General features: G+C 36.2%; 2 protein-coding genes and 1 long non-coding RNA gene across 5 annotated transcripts in view; 1 reads left to right on the plus strand and 2 right to left on the minus strand.

Annotated features, from left to right (window-relative positions):
• Positions 1–7173, plus strand: part of LOC145214524 (serine/threonine-protein kinase MRCK alpha-like) — a 43656-nt gene extending 36483 nt beyond the window's left edge. Inside the window, exons 23-36 of one of the 3 annotated variants that reach the window (XM_080083070.1) lie at positions 1081–1146; positions 1208–1516; positions 1581–1716; positions 1773–2007; positions 2098–2267; positions 2340–2447; positions 2564–2644; positions 2714–2899; positions 2966–3086; positions 3151–3268; positions 3418–3537; positions 4708–4811; positions 4870–5003; positions 6507–7173. In XM_080083070.1, coding sequence (XP_079939196.1) covers positions 1081–1146; positions 1208–1516; positions 1581–1716; positions 1773–2007; positions 2098–2267; positions 2340–2447; positions 2564–2644; positions 2714–2899; positions 2966–3086; positions 3151–3268; positions 3418–3537; positions 4708–4811; positions 4870–5003; positions 6507–6601 — 1983 coding nt within the window. In that variant the 3' untranslated portion in view covers positions 6602–7173. The remainder of the gene's footprint in view (positions 1–1080; positions 1147–1207; positions 1517–1580; positions 1717–1772; positions 2008–2097; positions 2268–2339; positions 2448–2563; positions 2645–2713; positions 2900–2965; positions 3087–3150; positions 3269–3417; positions 3538–4707; positions 4812–4869; positions 5004–6506) is intronic. The other 2 variants (XM_080083071.1, XM_080083073.1) reach the window with 2 other exon arrangements.
• A 123-nt stretch (positions 7174–7296) lies between these two features.
• LOC145214525 (uncharacterized) lies at positions 7297–12822 on the minus strand. The gene is made up of 2 exons (XR_013857063.1): positions 11717–12822; positions 7297–9622 (listed from the first exon to the last, which is right to left on the minus strand). It is a non-coding gene; the product is annotated as an uncharacterized LOC145214525 (long non-coding RNA).
• Positions 12823–14989: 2167 nt separating this feature from the next.
• LOC145213101 (uncharacterized) lies at positions 14990–16786 on the minus strand (the record flags this gene model as incomplete). The annotated part of the gene is made up of 1 exon (XM_080081339.1): positions 14990–16786. A coding segment is annotated over one exon (681 nt), but the record flags the coding sequence as incomplete, so codon positions are not given.
• Positions 16787–16996: the final 210 nt, after the last annotated feature.

A 16996-nucleotide genomic window follows, 5' to 3' on the forward strand; every position in this document is an offset into this window, starting at 1 on the left:
TTTTTTTTGTCACAACATAGCTTATTTAATTTTTACACATAAACTCCAAAACCAATATGAAAGTTAAATACAAATTGGGAGAAACGTTATTGTTAATCCTAAGGACCAAAAGATCATTAAACGGTTGTTCGGCGATAACGAATCTGTTTGAAGTTTGGGTTGATGCTTTCTATGAAATTGTCGTTCTAAAAAAAGAAGCTTTTTACCATGACAAATTTGCATAAACATGTGTGTGGGGACCCATTTGTTTTTGCTTGCAAAACATTTGTTTTTTGCTTGCAAAAACAATCATGTTTGTAGATCATACGGTGTGTATAGTAAATTAATAAATAGGATACACAATATATAAAATGGAAATATATAGGAAAGCCACCTTTCTAGTATAAGTCTGGAGTTATATCAGTTACCCCACTAGCCCCCAAACTGGGTACATTTTTATACGATGTCCAAATTAGATGAAATTAAGACAGTTCATATACACGATTTCGAGATGTCGATTGTTGTGTTTTACCTTGTAACTCACCGTTCACTCCACAAACACCCGAAAAGAGTGAAATTTGCAAACAATGTTTCAATTCAATGAAACTTCAATAGTTTCTACCTCAGATGATGGTTATCTCGTAAAATGCATTATTTACAACTTTACTTGTCTGGGGACCCTTAAGTTTCTGCGTGCAGGTTATAAAAATGTAGGTTGTTATGAGGACTCATTATAAAATAGGTGTCAAATTTTTTTATATAGATGTTTTGAAATAGGTCATGGTGTGTGTGCAAAGGCAATATGAGCTAAGCCACTTTCCTAGTTTACATAATTATTCCTAAACCAATGTCTGAACATATATTTTGGTTTGGTACATTTTGTGTAAATATTGTTGTAACCAATTACTGTGTGGAGTGGACCCACAAGTTTGTTTGTAAAACAATTATATAATAATGTGCAAAGTTAGGAAAGATGGCAATGTAAATCATTGTAAAATTATTGACAGAAATTTAGTGAGGTACAGGTGAAATTGCACTATAGCCAAATAAGCTTTCTGTGTCAAATTAATCATTTGAGATATTTATTTTTGTGCTTGATAGATTCCCAAGCCTATGGGTGTGCGAAAAGGTTGGATGAGACAACTTGCTGTTGTTTGTGATTTTAAGGTTTGTTTTATGTGTGTGATCATTCATGGCTTTTTTGATAAACATGTTATTTTTCTTTTAGTTGTTTCTATACGACATTAGTGAGGGAGGACGTGGTGTCACAAATCAACCCAGTGTTATTGCCAGTCAAGTAATTGATATGCGGGACGAACAGTTTGCAGTGTTATCGGTCACAGAATCTGATGTTATTCATGCCAATAAAAAAGACATCCCATGTATCTTTCGGGTTGTTGCATCATGCATGTGGCGTCCAGTACTGCGATCACAGGTTCTTCTGTTAGCAGAATCAGAGAGTGCCAAAAATAAATGGATAGGGGCCTTAACAGAAGTTCATCGCATATTGCGCAAACATCAGCTCAAAGACAAATCAGTAAGAATGTTACTTAAAATTGTGGATGTCAAATTGTGATTACAACTAATTTATGTTTTTTTAGGTTTTTCATCCAATGGAAGCTTATGATTCTACACTACCTTTAATCAAGACAGCTTTGAGTTCTGCAATCATTGACCCAGACAGAATTGCCCTGGGAACTGAAGAAGGTTTATATGTTCTGGAGCTGAGAACGGATGGTCAGATTGGGTGTTTTTATTGCAAGATTTGGTTTTACAATTTTTTTGCTGAACAGAAATTGTAAAAATTGGAGATGCGAAGAAGATATATGCCATTGAAGTGCTTCGCAATGAAGATATGATTGCAGTTGTGTCCGGTCGCAATCGACACATTCGCTTGCATACAATAACTGCACTTGATGGTTCAGATGCAGAGGCAATTAAAATTGAAGAAACGAAGGGTTGCACTGTACTTGCAAGTGGTGCTGTAAGACAGGGATCTACTACCTGCTTGTGTGTGGCCATGAAAAAGTAAGAGGTTAACTTTTTGCATGTTTCAATTTTACCCAAATATTCAAGACATTTCTGTGGCTTTTACAAATAATAGAATTTTTGTTTCAGACATGTTTTTATTTATGAAATGAACAATACACGGCTACGTCATCGAAAAGTTAAAGATTTGATGCTACCAAGTCCTGCACAATGGATGTCTGTCATAAGTGAAAGGCTGTGTGCTGGTTATGTTTCTGGTTTTGCACTGTTTAGTATACAAGGCAATGGAAAACCAATACGTATGATAATCTTGCGTTTCCATGCTGCAGTTGTCATTTAATGTAAATACATGCATTTATTTCATTATTTAGCACTGCTATACTATGATGACAACTCACTTGCCTTTTTATATCAACCACCAGTTGATGCATTTTGTGCTGTGGAAATAAGTGGAAAAGAATGCATGCTATGCTTTGGAAGTAAGTCATGGTTGTGTTAAATTTAGACATTGAAAAACGTTTTTTGATGTGTTTCAACATTAAAAATGTATTTCTGATTCACATTTTTTTGTTTTAAATGAGTTGAATATTTTTAGCTTGTGGTGTTTATGTTGGTTGGGATGGAAGAAGAACAAGGCAGCAAGAACTAATGTGGCCAGCACCACCAACCTCAATAGGTATGTATAGTTCTTTTTGTAAATTAGAAAAAAAATATACTAAGAATAACTTTTTTTTTTCATTTACAGTTTACAATGCGCCGTATTTGATAGTCTACTCTGAAAATGCAATTGATGTTTTTGATCCTTTGTCAATGGAATGGCTTCAAACAATTCCATTGAAAAAAGTCAGACCTCTATCAAGTGATGGTGCAATGAACATTGCAAGTTCAATGGAACCCCCTAAATTAGTTTACCTGAAAAACAAATATGGTGGTATGTTATCGGTGGATTTACTGACAAAGAGTTCATTTGTGCAATAAGGCTTTTTTTCATTTTTAGAGGAAGGTGGCTTGGTGCTTCCTGACATGATGACAGTTGGACGCAGGCAGCTCATGCGGAAGAACAAGAAACGCTCTATTTTTAAAGTGCCTCCTGAAGAGCATAGAAGCAATTTGCGCACGTTAGTTTTGATAGTTTGTTTGGCTCAAATGTTGATCTGCATGATGTTATAATATGGTTTACAGGGAACTTTTAAAAAATCCGGAGCGAAAAAGTCAGTTAATTTCTGCACCCCAGAATTTTAACCATGTTGCCCACATGGGTCCTGGTGATGGCATCCAAATACTAAAAGATCTACCTGTGGTAAGTTGATTTGTTTTCAGCTGCATTGGTTGTGTTCTACTTTTTTGTTTCATTTCAAATTGGTGGATTTGTGTTGAAAAAACAATAATACCTACTCGTTTGGTGAAATGATTGGCCTTCAGACAGCTTTAATTTGTAATTCCATGTAGCCAGCAGCTCCACAGTCTCACAGTCATGATTTGATTTCTTCTCCATCAAACTTCAACCATGTGTACCATTTGGGACCAGACTCATCACAACATGACAGTGCTGCCATTGTTAGTTTGAGGGTATGACACGACCTCAGTGTTGTATGTTCACTTAAATGGCACTAACAACTTCTGTGCAGTCTATAGTTGAATTTTACCTGGATTAGGGTCTATTGCATGTTACTAATACAAGTTTGCAAGAAGTAATTTTTGTATGCATGCACTGTTAATCTTGCTGAAATGTTTTGGTTGTTATTGGATAAATTACATATAAGACACTTTTTCTGTTTTATTTCACATACCGTCGGGTTGTTTGTAGCTTTGGGTTAAGAAAGCCATAAAGTTATACATGCCTCAGACAGGCTATTTTACTGTAGTTCACATACCAATAAATGTTTAAATGGGTTGCCACAAAAATGAGTCTCGTTTTTGCACATAATAGATTGATATTTGAAGCGAAACACTATCATTTTGTTTGCCACAAATGACCCAAAAGGCAAAAACAGTGCCAGTTTTGTTATTGTATTTGTTTATTGGGTTAAACTTCTATGGTTGGTATCCTGCTAGCATTTTTGATTGATCCTGTGATTGAGACGTAAGGAACATTGACAAATGGATTTGTAGAGCTTGGAAAATGTTTTTTGTATGTGATTACTAGATTAGTATCTTTGTCCTTCACCAGATTGTTTTATGTAAGTGGTTTTTACAGATCCCCTTTCCCAAATGAGGCTCTGATTGTTTTCATCCATATTTTTTTGCATTCTCTTTTACTGTCCAATGTTTGTTCTTGGTGTTCATGCAAGAAAGAGTGGTTTTATCTAAAGTTGGTCCATGTAATTTTTAACCTGTGTTAACATGGTGGCCCAAAACAGATAATTTTGAAAATATACACCCCTACCAAAGTATTTGAAACAGGTTCATACCATGCTTCACTGTGTAGAATTTACCTGTTATCTGTTATGTTTTTTGATGGTTGAATTCATGCTTTTCATCTATTTGTCCGTTGAAGTGTAAAAATATTCATTCACTAGTAATTCCTTTACCAATTTGTACTTAGACATTTTTTTTCCTCCACCCAATTTTGCATTCTCATTATGTAAGAAGCTTTTGGTCCACAAACATTAACTAATGTGTGATATGAGCAAAGTGCATGCTAAATAGGCTTGCATAACACCCAAAGGTGGGCGCTACCATGCAGGTTACGTTGCCTTGCCTTTTACCCATATTTTTGTGTGCTTTACATTATTTTAGGACCCTCGACATGCTGCAGTGAGGGGAAGTCAGAGTTTTCAGCATGACCCTAGAACCAACCAATCGTTCAGCGCATCTACTATTACTCATTCAAGTTCACTTCGGTAGTTTAAAGTGTTTTTATCAGGGCCTAATTGAGTCATAATTTGTATGTGTTTTGAGGCACAGAAGTGCATCATCACAGCATTCATCCAACACAGCTTCACCTGAGAGAGTATTCGGCAGTCACAGACCTATATGCAACTATACAACTGGTGATTTTGAGCATGAAGATTCTGACTCCAGGATTTCCACAGGTAAAATGGCAAAGCAGTGACAAAAAAACATTTTATAGTTTTGGGTGCCGTTCTTTGATGGGGACGCATGATTTTACTCGATTTTTTTTATCTTTCCAAAGCGTGGCCAACTCATTTTGCCATGAAATGTTTGTTGGATTTGAAAGAAACTTTTACGGATGGTGCACATAGTTATTCAGATGTGTCATCTACTTTGTTTGTCTAAAAAACTACAGTACCACTAGCCCCCTTAAGCAGGTGTGTGTTTAAAACAGTGTTGGAATTGAATAAAGTTTAGAAAGCTTGCACAATTTGCCATTTATAGGTGGCGATTGTTGTGTTCAACCCTTTAATGTTTACTCTCCTGACACCTTAAAGGGATAAAACTTATAAGCAATGTTCGAATTAATTGAAATTTGTAGAATATGCTTTTTCACTTGTCGATTGTTAAGTTTTACCCTTATAGCCCAACCTTTTTCAAGGACTGAATTGATTGAGATTTTGTTAGTTTGTACCTTATATAGCATGGTTATTTAAAGCAGAATATTATTCATTGTGTTTAACTGATAGCTCCAAACTTAATAATGTTAATCACAGAAGATGCATTATTTACAACTTTGCATGTGTGCGGACCCAATTTGTTTAAGGGTACATACTTTTTAAAATAGACCATAGTGTATGTTCAGTGGCAATATGTGCTAAGCCACCCTTCTAGTTGTTTTGGCCCTATTGGCTTGTTGATTACCCTTACAACCTCAAATATGTGGTAAAACATTACGTTGCCCTGGACTGAGATGCTGTACAACATTAGACTTGACCCTGTGGGCGATGGATAGGATCAGTGCAGTGGAAACTTCCGTTCACCTATAACCAGGGTTGCCATTGATTTGAAACCAAAAATCCGAAAAAAATATGAAACGAAACAAACGTTTTGAACAAATCTTTGCACTTATACATATCATTGGCAATATTTTAGTCAGAAACAAGCTGTTCCAGCAACTCCTTGTTCGTAGAAAATACTTTGTGCATCTCACAACACCTCAGGTCAAGGTTTACTTTTACCTGTAGCAGGGATTTGACAAGTAAATGATGAAAATAAGACAAATAAGGACTCAAATCAAAAATAAGGACATTTCTTAGACATAAGGCCGTTATGGCAACCCTGCCTATAACTATGTGGCAATGTTGTTGTTGTTTAAAATTAAGCTTGCTGAGTGTATTTGTATGGTAATAACAAATAAGTTATAACACAATGGGTCGAATGGCTCCATTCACATTTAGTCTTGCTACTCTGCTGCCATGCACAGTAGTTTAGGGCTATGTGGCAGTATATTTCTCATAATAGTAAACCTTTGTATTTTTAGTTTTGAAGCAAAATTATTTTCAACAGTGACAGTGACGAAAAAGTTTTTTTTCAGACTAAACAGCTTTGCGGCAGGATTTTGGCCCGCAGGCTACCTTTTGCACAGCCCTGCTTTAGCACATTACTGTTTTGTTAAATACTTAATATTTTTTAATTCTCAGCGTCAAACAAAAGTTCAGACTTAAGTTCTCCGCCTAGCCCTGGATCTCATGGAAAATTCACTTTGGATTCCGAAACTGGTTCATGGGATGCTTAGTGGATTACAGATAAAGTGCTCCAGCTTCTGATTCTTATACTCTGTTTATGCCAAAAACTTCATATGGTTATGTTTAACAATATCCAAATTCATATGTATGCATACATATATACTTATAATTTTGTATTTTGTGTAAATTTCTTCTGCACTTAAAATTCGAAAATGAACTAAATCAAAACCAACATATCTACACAATCCCAAACATTTACTAAAATCACCACTTTGCAAAATGATTTGCATAAATAATTTTTTAATTAAACTAATTTGATTACCTGTACATTCTCTTTTCTCTGTTATAATGGCATCATTTATTTAAACAGCTAAAGTGCTTTTGAGTTTTGTTACTGACCCAATAATGTTTGGTGCTGTTCTTACTTATGTGTTTGAACAGAATATAATCAAAAGTATGCTCTGTTTTGTAAGCAAAAGGCAATGAGCTTGGTGAAATGTGTTACATATATTAAAAATGTTTGTTTTTTTGCTGCAGTTTACACTTATTTACTTTAAGAAACCAATGATTTTATTTTGGTAACATTACTTTATTTAAACAAAAATATATGAATGTGACATGATTTCAATGTTTTGATTATTTGATTGCCAAAGACTGGTTTGCTTTGGCTTATCACTGTATAAAAGGTTTGTTGTTGTAGATACGCAGTTAACACTGGCCCTGTGTTTTCATTTGTTTTGATTAAGGGTGCATACTTATGCACCCACAAAAATTTTATTACCGGTCGTTGTGCACTGGATATGCTGTATGGAACTAATTGCCAGCTCTTTTGCACTTTGTTTATTGTATTTCACAACAACCGTCAAAGATAGCTTCTGCACAACTTTTCGCACATGATCAACTTCTACAAAAGTTATCCATGCTCATGTATTTGCACTAGTCTTTTTTCAAAAATACTTCTAACCATTTAAAGTAATTTTGAAATAGTCTTATGTCCTAACATTTTCAAAAAAACAAAAAATACATTAGTAAAATTTATGAAAGGCATGTTTATGGTATTATCACAGCATGCTGTTTGTCTCAGTATACTCGCCAGAATATTGGTTATTACGTATTTTTGTTTGGCATGTCTGCTGACTTCAAATAGAGGCAAAACACAGTTAGCCTGTGTACATGGTCTCACTAAAGGTGTCAAAATGTACACTAGTTGATGCCAATTACTTTACAAAACAATGAAATTTGGACTGTTGTTGTTGGTTGTTACAAAACAAGAAAATGTCATACTTTCTCAGTCATGTAATCCAGGGGCCGGCAACCTTTTTTGTACGGCAAACTATTTTTAAAACTGAAATTTTTTGGGTGGGTCGGCCTTGAAATAACAGCAATTAAAACATCTAAATTGTCATGTCTGGGATACATGGGCAAAATGTTTTAAAGAAATAAACCTGAAAAAGTATACAGCCAGGTAACGGACTCCTCGCGGACCGGCGGTTGTTGACCACTGATGTAATTTGCCACTATTGTTATTCAAAGGAGATTTGATAATGTTAAGTATTCTTCTAATTCGAAAGTAGATTTTGGCATTGGTTGCTCAATATGCAACAATATATATGCATTGTACTTGTATTTGCCGACCGTTTTCGTCAGTGTCCGAACTTTGCAACAAAAGTCAAGTAGGCCATTCCATGTACTTGATAGAGAAATATAACGGCCCGAATTGTTACCCTATATGTCAAGAAAGACTGCTTAAATATTTTCTCATAAAAGTTGGATATCTAAATTTGATACTCCCAAAGTTTGACCATGGCTTTCTAAATTAAACGCAAAGAACTCCCATTCGTTCCTGCTAACGGAAAAATAGGTTGTTAAATTCAGGATAAATATAAAGACCAACTAGAAAAGTGGCTTTCTGATATACTTCAATTTTATATATTCTATACGATATTTACTATACTATACACAATTTTATCTACATATAAAATATATGATTGTTTTTGCAAGCAAAAACGAATGGGTCCCCACACACGTGTTTATGCAGATTTACGGTAAACCTATGTGCGGTTATTTTTAGATTCTTAAGGACAAAGTTTTCACAAAGCATTAACTTAACTTTAAAAGTTTTTGTCCATATTCTTTTTGCATCATTATTGTCATATAATTACAAAAAATCGGTGAAAAAAGAACGGGGAAAATACTTTCAATTTAATCTCTTGCTTTGACCTTGATATTGTCGTTTAAGTTCAGTTTTTAAACACATATTTTCCTAGAAAGCCTTAACTGTTATATTAGACACTATATAAAAAAAAGTCGTTTGCTACAAAGATATACAAAACAACTTGTTTTTCACTTAACTTTGTTTCGCAAAAACGACCGTTTAATGACCTTTTGACACTGTTTTAACAGCATGCAGTCCTTAGTGTTTAACAATACCGTTCAGCCTAATTTATACATCACTTAAGTACTGATTCTTGAATTGATTTGTCAAAAATAAAGAAGATACGTTATGACGAAAAATTCTTAACTGTGTTGTAATGCCTACAAGTTGACCTTTAGTGACCCGTGGTTATGCGACGGCCAAGCTGACAACGAGAATTTAAAGACCATTTATCGCGGCGTTTGAAAAAGATAAGTTTATTTTTTCATATTTATGTTGATCAACGACGTTTTGCCTGACATAAACGAAACCGAAGTACGTTTATCGAGTTTAAATTACGTCTTAGGTGTAAAAACTTCGCCAAAACTGAAAATGTGCGTGATAACTCAATAAAACGTTACAGCATTGCTGCACAAAAAAACAGCTGATTTCTAATCACCGAAACGTCTGTCCGGACGTCAAGCTGAGCACTCCCGCTCTGCCGCCTTACAAGTTGACGCACCGTAGCCTTCAACGATGGAAGAACCGTTTGGGGTGAAGGCTCGTGATGTTCTTGGCGGAAAAAATCGCCTGGAACGGTGATGGCAGAGCCGTAAACAAGTTCGGCCGATGAAGCCTGCAGGTCTTCCTTTGGAGCTGTGCGGATTCCAATCATAATCATAAACCAGTGAATTCCTCCCTTGGGACTTATATCTGACTGATAGCGTACACATATTATGGGTTGTAAAGGTAACTGGCAAAACTTTAAATACTAAACGAATACCCTGCTTAAACAATTGTTATTTTTTTAAAATATTTTTGCACCATAGGGCTTGTATTTCTGCCTTAAAACTAATACTGATTATTTCGGGGTTTAAAGGGTGAAAATGGGTAAATCCGAAAAAAAGATACAAAATTCTTTTAAAAACCTTACATTGCACCAAAGAACAAAGCAAGAAACTCCAAGACGCTGTACTTTAGTCAGTACAGCCGTTTTAAAAAAATTACGTTTTGGGGGCCTGTGGGTGAACCGCTGGGTCAATCGGAGTCAAACTTCAGGAGGATCAAATTTGGATTATTAACTAACATCTCTGTAAATTTGAATAAATTTAAAGCACTCTTTCTCGACCAAACGCGTCTCACAAACCAGCGTTAGACAGAAAAAAGAAAAATACGGACAAAAACAATATGTGTCCCCTTCTAGAATGGGACCCATAACCCCTTAACGCCGTATGTGACGAATTCGTCACACTGTGCCTTACACCAATTTTTACAGTGCGTTTGGTGTTTTTTGGGCGGAAAACGGTTGTCTCGAATTTGTCTCGTCCAACTTATTCATAAAACATCACATTTGACCACCTAGCCAGAAAAACTAAAATTTTATGTATTTCAGGATTTTGGTTTCCAACATTAGCAGAAAATTTTTTTTTTCATGAAACTCGCTGTCAAACTTTTTTAATTTTTATCAGTTATCTGAGAAGAAAAAAATCGTGTGTACATACAAGATGAATGCCTATTCTACTGCGCAATTTTTTTCAAAAAAATTCAAAAGGTGTACAAAATATGGGGGGTGAATGTCGTGTACCGAATTCGTCCCATTCGTCATTTGCGTCACGAAAGTACACGTAAATGGTCACGTGTTCGCTAAAACATAAACACAATATTCTGGTCCTATACCAGTATTTATCAACTACATATTGTCATTTTGCACAATAATAAATAGTGGCATTGCAATGACAGCCAGTTACGTGTCAACCAATTACGTCATAACGGAAAATCTTCTGTATGACGTCATACTACCAAAACCCTAAAACATCGTAAAATCAAGTTTTTACGTTGTTTACCGAGAAATAATACACATTTTTGGTAGCAAAACATAGTTTAGATTGAGGCAAACACAAGCGGTTGATGTGGTTTCATTCTTACGTTGTTTACGTGCAAGTTTTTGCAACCGGTTGCGTAATACTTGGCCATTGAATGAATTATTTTTTTAATTTTATTTGCTGGCATCACCTCTTTAACGTCATAACCATCGTGCTTTGTCCTAAACCCGAGTGTTAATAACTGTGTTTTCACGAACAATTACACAGAGGTCTCCAACACAAGGTTTACCACCACGCGTTGTGTGGCTCGACTATCGAAACTTGTTACATTTAGTACACCTGTTCTAGAACAAATGTATTTACTTTGCATTTTTCGTAAAATTGCATATTCCAAAATATCAAAATTTCTGGCGTCTGGGACGTTTCGTTTCGCTTTCACTAGAGACGCACAAAAAGTAGGTTACGAGTATTGACAAGGCAATCTCAAAGTGGTTTTAAACGAAACAAAATTGACAAAAAACAACGGCATTTGAATTTTTTTATGACGTCATAGAAGTATATGACGTCATAAACCGATTTCGATATCGTCTTTGTCGATATAATTACGTAATAACACAAAACTTTTCATTGAAACCTAATAGTGTACGAATAACTACGAGATACATACGCGGAAATGTTTGCATTAGTTTAGTCTTAATGGACGAACAGCACGACCTAAACGAAACGAAACGAAAGCCTGCCTGTTCTTCTCTCAACTTCTCATCTAAGGATATCTTTAATCTGTGCCGAAGCACGCAACAGAACACTTTCCGTGGAACAGAAAGCAGTGTGATTTCTCGCCAATTACCACAAATGCTTAGATTTCTTTTTTGGAAGTTTCGCAATTACTCCTTTTTTTTCAGTCAGATGGTACAGTCTGCATTTTCCAACATAAGTTACATATCTTTCTAAGCTTTTTCAACTGTAGCCTACAAGCAGTGCATTCTCACCATTTTTTAGCATTTTAGCAGAAATTTGATGGAGGCCTGCAGCTTTGTTGTTTTTGAGCGTTTTCAATGTGCTGGAGATTTCTTCTGTTGTGATGTCGCCCATATCTACTCCCATCGTTGGTCCATCTTCATCTACAAAAGTAGACAGTTCGCAAGGTGCTAGTTGGTTCAGAATTTCCTTAAAGTGTTCGTACCATCGCCAGTCTTGTTTTTCCTCGGTTAGAAGTGTTTTTCCAGTTTTGTCCTTCAGTGGTACCCCAGAGCTCTTTCCTGTCCTTGTCAGATGCCTAATTATTCCAAATAACGCTCTAGTGTCATCTTTCTTCTCTGATCAATCAGGGCTCATGTTTGTGGTCGGATCCAACTTTCTTTTCTCGTTCCGCGCCTTCTGCCCAGGGTGTGATCTGCAGCTGTTGTCACTATTTCTCGAAATTGTTTCCATTGATCTTCAATATCATTTTTTACTTGTACAGCCTGGAATCTTGTGCTCAAATCTTTGTGAAACTTTTTTACTATCTTTTTATCTTTAAGTTGAATAAGGTCGTATGGTTTTGTTCCACTGTGTTTTATATATTTTTTCAGTTTTAGTTTCAGTGACCCTTTGACGAGGTAGTGATCGGAGGCTACGTCTGCACTTCTGCAGCTACGTACGCAGGGTTACCATCGATTTGAAACCAAACACCGAGACAACCAAAAAATTAAATTTTCATACAAAACGAAACAAACGTTTTAATAAATCCTTGCACTTATACATATCATTGGCAATATTTTGGTCAGAAACAAGCTGTTCCAGCAACTCCTTGTTCGTAGAAAATACTATGTGCATCTCACAACACCTCAGGTCTAGGTTTACTTTTACCTGTAGCAGGGATTTGACCAGGAATTGATGAAAATAAGACACAATAAGGACTCAAATCAAAAATAAGGACATTTCTTAGAAATAAGGGCTATGACATTTTCTAAGATATAACCCCTAAAAATAAGACAAATCTTAGAAATAAGGACGGTATGGCAACACTGAACATAGCCCTTCCTATAGTCTTTGAATTGGTGTTATTTTGCGACGCAAAAATTCTGATGCGACATGAAACCCAGCAAAAATTGAATTTTATTACACAACCATTTTAACTGTTTGGTTGACGATGGCCAAACGCGCTGCAGCACGACTAGCAGCTTGATTTTTTTCTGTCAAAAGATGTAAATGGAGAAGCTATGCTTGTTTTCTTTTTAACAATTAGGGCTGTATTTGCCGCGAGGCTGTGAATTCCTACAAAAGCTTTTCTAACCATACAGCGAAATAAATTACCATCTTCAGGATAAGTATAGTAAGTGGCAACACAAAGAAATGAAACCCCAAAATAAAACACAAAATGAATTAAAAAAAACACAAATCAAAATTGAAATGCGAATCAAAACAGGTCCTTATTTTGCCAAATGCCGCCGATTTTTTTTCATTTTGTTTGTTTATAAATTGAATTGAAAGTTAGCTCTATGTTGTCACCTGCACTGATGATGACAACAGAGATTGTCGAAACGTCTGAACGATGTATTCTATATACACCAGTACCTTGGCAGTAATGTTTGTGATTAGACTGTATATTTGTTTGTTATTTATTACAATATTGTTTTTTAATGTAGGCCTAGGCCCTAGGCCTATTTAATGGCATTAATGAACATTTTACTTTTTAATCATACAATTTTGCTGATGATAGTGCGACCCTCGACTAACAGAAAAAAAAAGTTTTTGGCCCTCAAAGTTGTTTGAGTTTGACACCCCTGCCATAGTCTTTACATACTAGCCTACTCACTAGTGTACTACTATGCTAGTACTTACGATTACAACTCTCGCCGGATTCATATCGATAATTACCGCAGTTTCCTGATAAACAACTGATTTAATTCAGAAAGGCCAGACTAGCCTACTGTGAGTTATATGACACTGTTTTTTAAATCCCAAAATCTTATAGAAGACAAGTTTACAATTACACCATGTCAAGCGACATTAATCATGTTACTAACACAACACACAACATCATAGGCGTCGATTTTCGGGATGGCAGGGGTGGCAAGCCTCCCTATTCAAAACCAGCTATTATAAAATAGCTATGCTGCCACCCCAGAAATTCCCTGACACCGTGTTTATACTCGTGAATTCCAGATATGCGTTTATTTTATAGACATGCGCTCTTCCAAACAGTCGGGTTTCTTCCAGAACGTGCAACGCAAGCGAGGCAATTTTTTTTCTGTTTTTAATTTTTTTTTCTGCTTTACAACGCATGGTGAAACCCATTTTGCGCTACTCTCGTCAGCGGTTTTCAATAAGTTTGCTACGCCAGAGCAGGTCAGAACTAGATTTATAACGTAACAATGTAAATTTTGACGTTATCATGTATTCTAAATATTAATTGACAGTTTGTCATTTATTGCTTCATTATACGTATAGGCGCCTCCCCACATTGGGTTTGTAAAGCACGGTGGCGGCCACCGTGGATATTTTGGTTAGTTTGTAGCTGTATCGTGCGGAATATCGTCAAATCTGAGGAAAATTAGCTTTTCTTTAACAACAAGGGTGCTGCCAAAGAAGTTACAACAGGTGCCTTAAAACAAAAACCTGTTTTGGTTAGTGTCTTCTTTATGACGTCAAACTCTCAATTGTTTGGTAGTTAATGTATGTTCTGCGTACAATGCTAATGTTTTGTCATAAATGGTTATTTTCGGATACAAAGCAATAACCACTTGACGAAAGGTAGACCTGTGTGCATTTCAACGTGCGAAAAACTTGTTCTTTGTTTGGCCCAGGGCTGCATGCGACCTCTCTGTTTCCTGTGGTAACGCTCTTATCTTATCGTTTTAACTGCAACATCCTGTATCCAACACCCTTTTATATCGTGATTTGTTTATTTCCTGTTTAGGACTGACGATGCCATATTTTTTGGCGAAATCGTTTTCCGAAGTGTTTTGCAATAAGAAATATACAGACTGATATAAGTGTGTGCTGAATTTGTCAGCTAGTTATGTACGTGTCTGGAATCGCTAGTTATGTGTCTGGAAACACATTTTTATTACAGGTTTAATACATTTGCTCCTAGCATTGCATCTTAGTCCAATCATCGAAAGGCCGGATAAATAACATTGGCAGGCAAACCTGAAGTCCAAGCAAACACTCTCTGGTTTGCTCGGACCATTTTTAAGAAAAATATATGAACCATACTAGCCAAATTATCACTCTAAGAGAGGATGCTGTTTCCCCATGAATAAAGACTAACCAATACAGCAGGTGATAATTAAATTGTATTAATTGAAATAATGAATTGGAACATTAAAAGTAATACATGAAAGAATGAGAACATATTTAAGCAACAACTGAAATTGAAACAGGTTAAATGGCACCAATAAAAGGAAGATTAATACTGCCTGACAGTAAGTTCCTCAGGTTTAAAGAAAAATAATGAATTTCCAGAATCTATTAGCCCATAGCTTTAAGTCACCCCTACACATTTCTAATAAGGCATCATGGGAATCATTCCTAGATAGTGCTTATATATTGTTGGTCTAAAATTGCCTGATGACACACCATTGCATTAATCAAGAAGAAAAACTGGCTTCAATGAATTTTTGACTTGTATTAAAATTACTGAAGGCATATTTCAAGATTTAGTACACGAAAATGACTCACCCTTAAAATTATTTGTCAATGTACAAATTCATACAAGTACATTCTAAATTCCATTCAGAGCTTTTAAAAAAATATTTTATTCTATTGCGGGCTTCAACAACAACCCAGCTATTTAAAGCAGCATGCAAGCGCCTTCTACAGAGAAGCATCATCACAGAAAAAAAATCAAGATTCTACGAATATTTTAAATGTATCAAGTAATACAAGCAGGATCAGAAATAAGGGAATTTCACATTTTGCAACAAATAGAAAGTATGATTTAGAAGACTGGGATCCACTCCAAAATGATCACGATTATGCAGATGTTCCAGCAATACAAACATTGTCGGTCAATAAAACAACAGCACTTTCATGCATTGGATTAATTAAGAAGCAAATGCTTCTGACTCAAAATCAGTAGACACTGGGTTGGTATATTCGAGATATATATTTCACCTATTCAGGCATCGTCAGTCTCTAAAAACTGCAAACAACGAAGGTAAATTAAAAGAGAACAGATGTAAAAGCATACAAAATAAAATAGTAAAAAACTTAAAACACTAAAAGCATTTATATCTAGTTTGGTTAACACAGTCTACACGAGCACAAAAGCGTAAATGTAACGAGGACGAAAAACAGACGCAACGGCAGAAAAAAGGAGAAAATGTGAGAGGCGTAAAACGGAAAAAGATAACGTCAACAGACACGCGCAAGATTAGAAATAAAAATGCGGATCAGCGCAATCTAGGTAAAACCATTTTTTGAATATTGATGGTGGCCTGTGTTATTTTAAGCCACTTGGCTTCACATGCATCCAGGTCTTTAGGTGCCGGCTGCTGTAGAAACGTTACGCTAAAACATTGTGCTATGTCGGGGTGTGTTGAAAAAACTGCCGTGTGTTTTGTGGCGTAGTGGTGCAATAATGCTGCATTGTCATTTTCCTCATTTACTTTGTGTTCTTTCCATGTGGATCTGTGATGTGTCCAACGGGTGCTAAACCGGTTTTTTGTTTGTCCAATGTATTGTGCGCTGCATATGTTGCAAGTAGCCGCATATATGCCGTAGCACTTGCAGTCCAGGTCTTGTTTCAATTCTAAAACTTGTCCGTGTGTTGTGAATTTGCGTTGTTTATAAACCATGCTCTTATGACTGCCATGATTGCCACACAAAGCACACTTTTCGCAAGGGCGCGACTGGCCGACGGGCTGTTTTGGCGCATGGGCCAAGCTTCTGTAATTAGTCAGAAGGTTCCCCAGGGTACTTGCTCTTTTATAAACTACAGTCGCGGAAAGTTGTAAGTCCCTTTCCTTAGCTGTTAACTTCAAGGCCTGTGGGAAAGCTGTACCCCAAGCTATCCTTGGTTTGCGGATAATACAGCATGGTATCCAGCTGGTTAAAAGCCCCCCTCCGGAACAGTTTCAAAATTAGGGTTGTTTACGGCCATTATATTCGCATTGAAAAAATTAAACAGATGTTTGAAAATTTGAAAAAGGTCTCTCGCGTAAAGCGCTCTGCTGTAAAAATGCGCAAAGGGTGTGTCGTAGCGGCAACGGGATAGAAAAGAGTAAGCTCTGGGCTACAACATGGTATCCAGCTGGTTAAAAGCCCCCCTCCGGAACAGTTTC

Source organism: Phallusia mammillata, chromosome 2, assembly GCF_965637545.1.
Source record: "Phallusia mammillata chromosome 2, kaPhaMamm4.hap1.1, whole genome shotgun sequence".
Lineage (NCBI taxonomy): Eukaryota > Metazoa > Chordata > Ascidiacea > Phlebobranchia > Ascidiidae > Phallusia > Phallusia mammillata.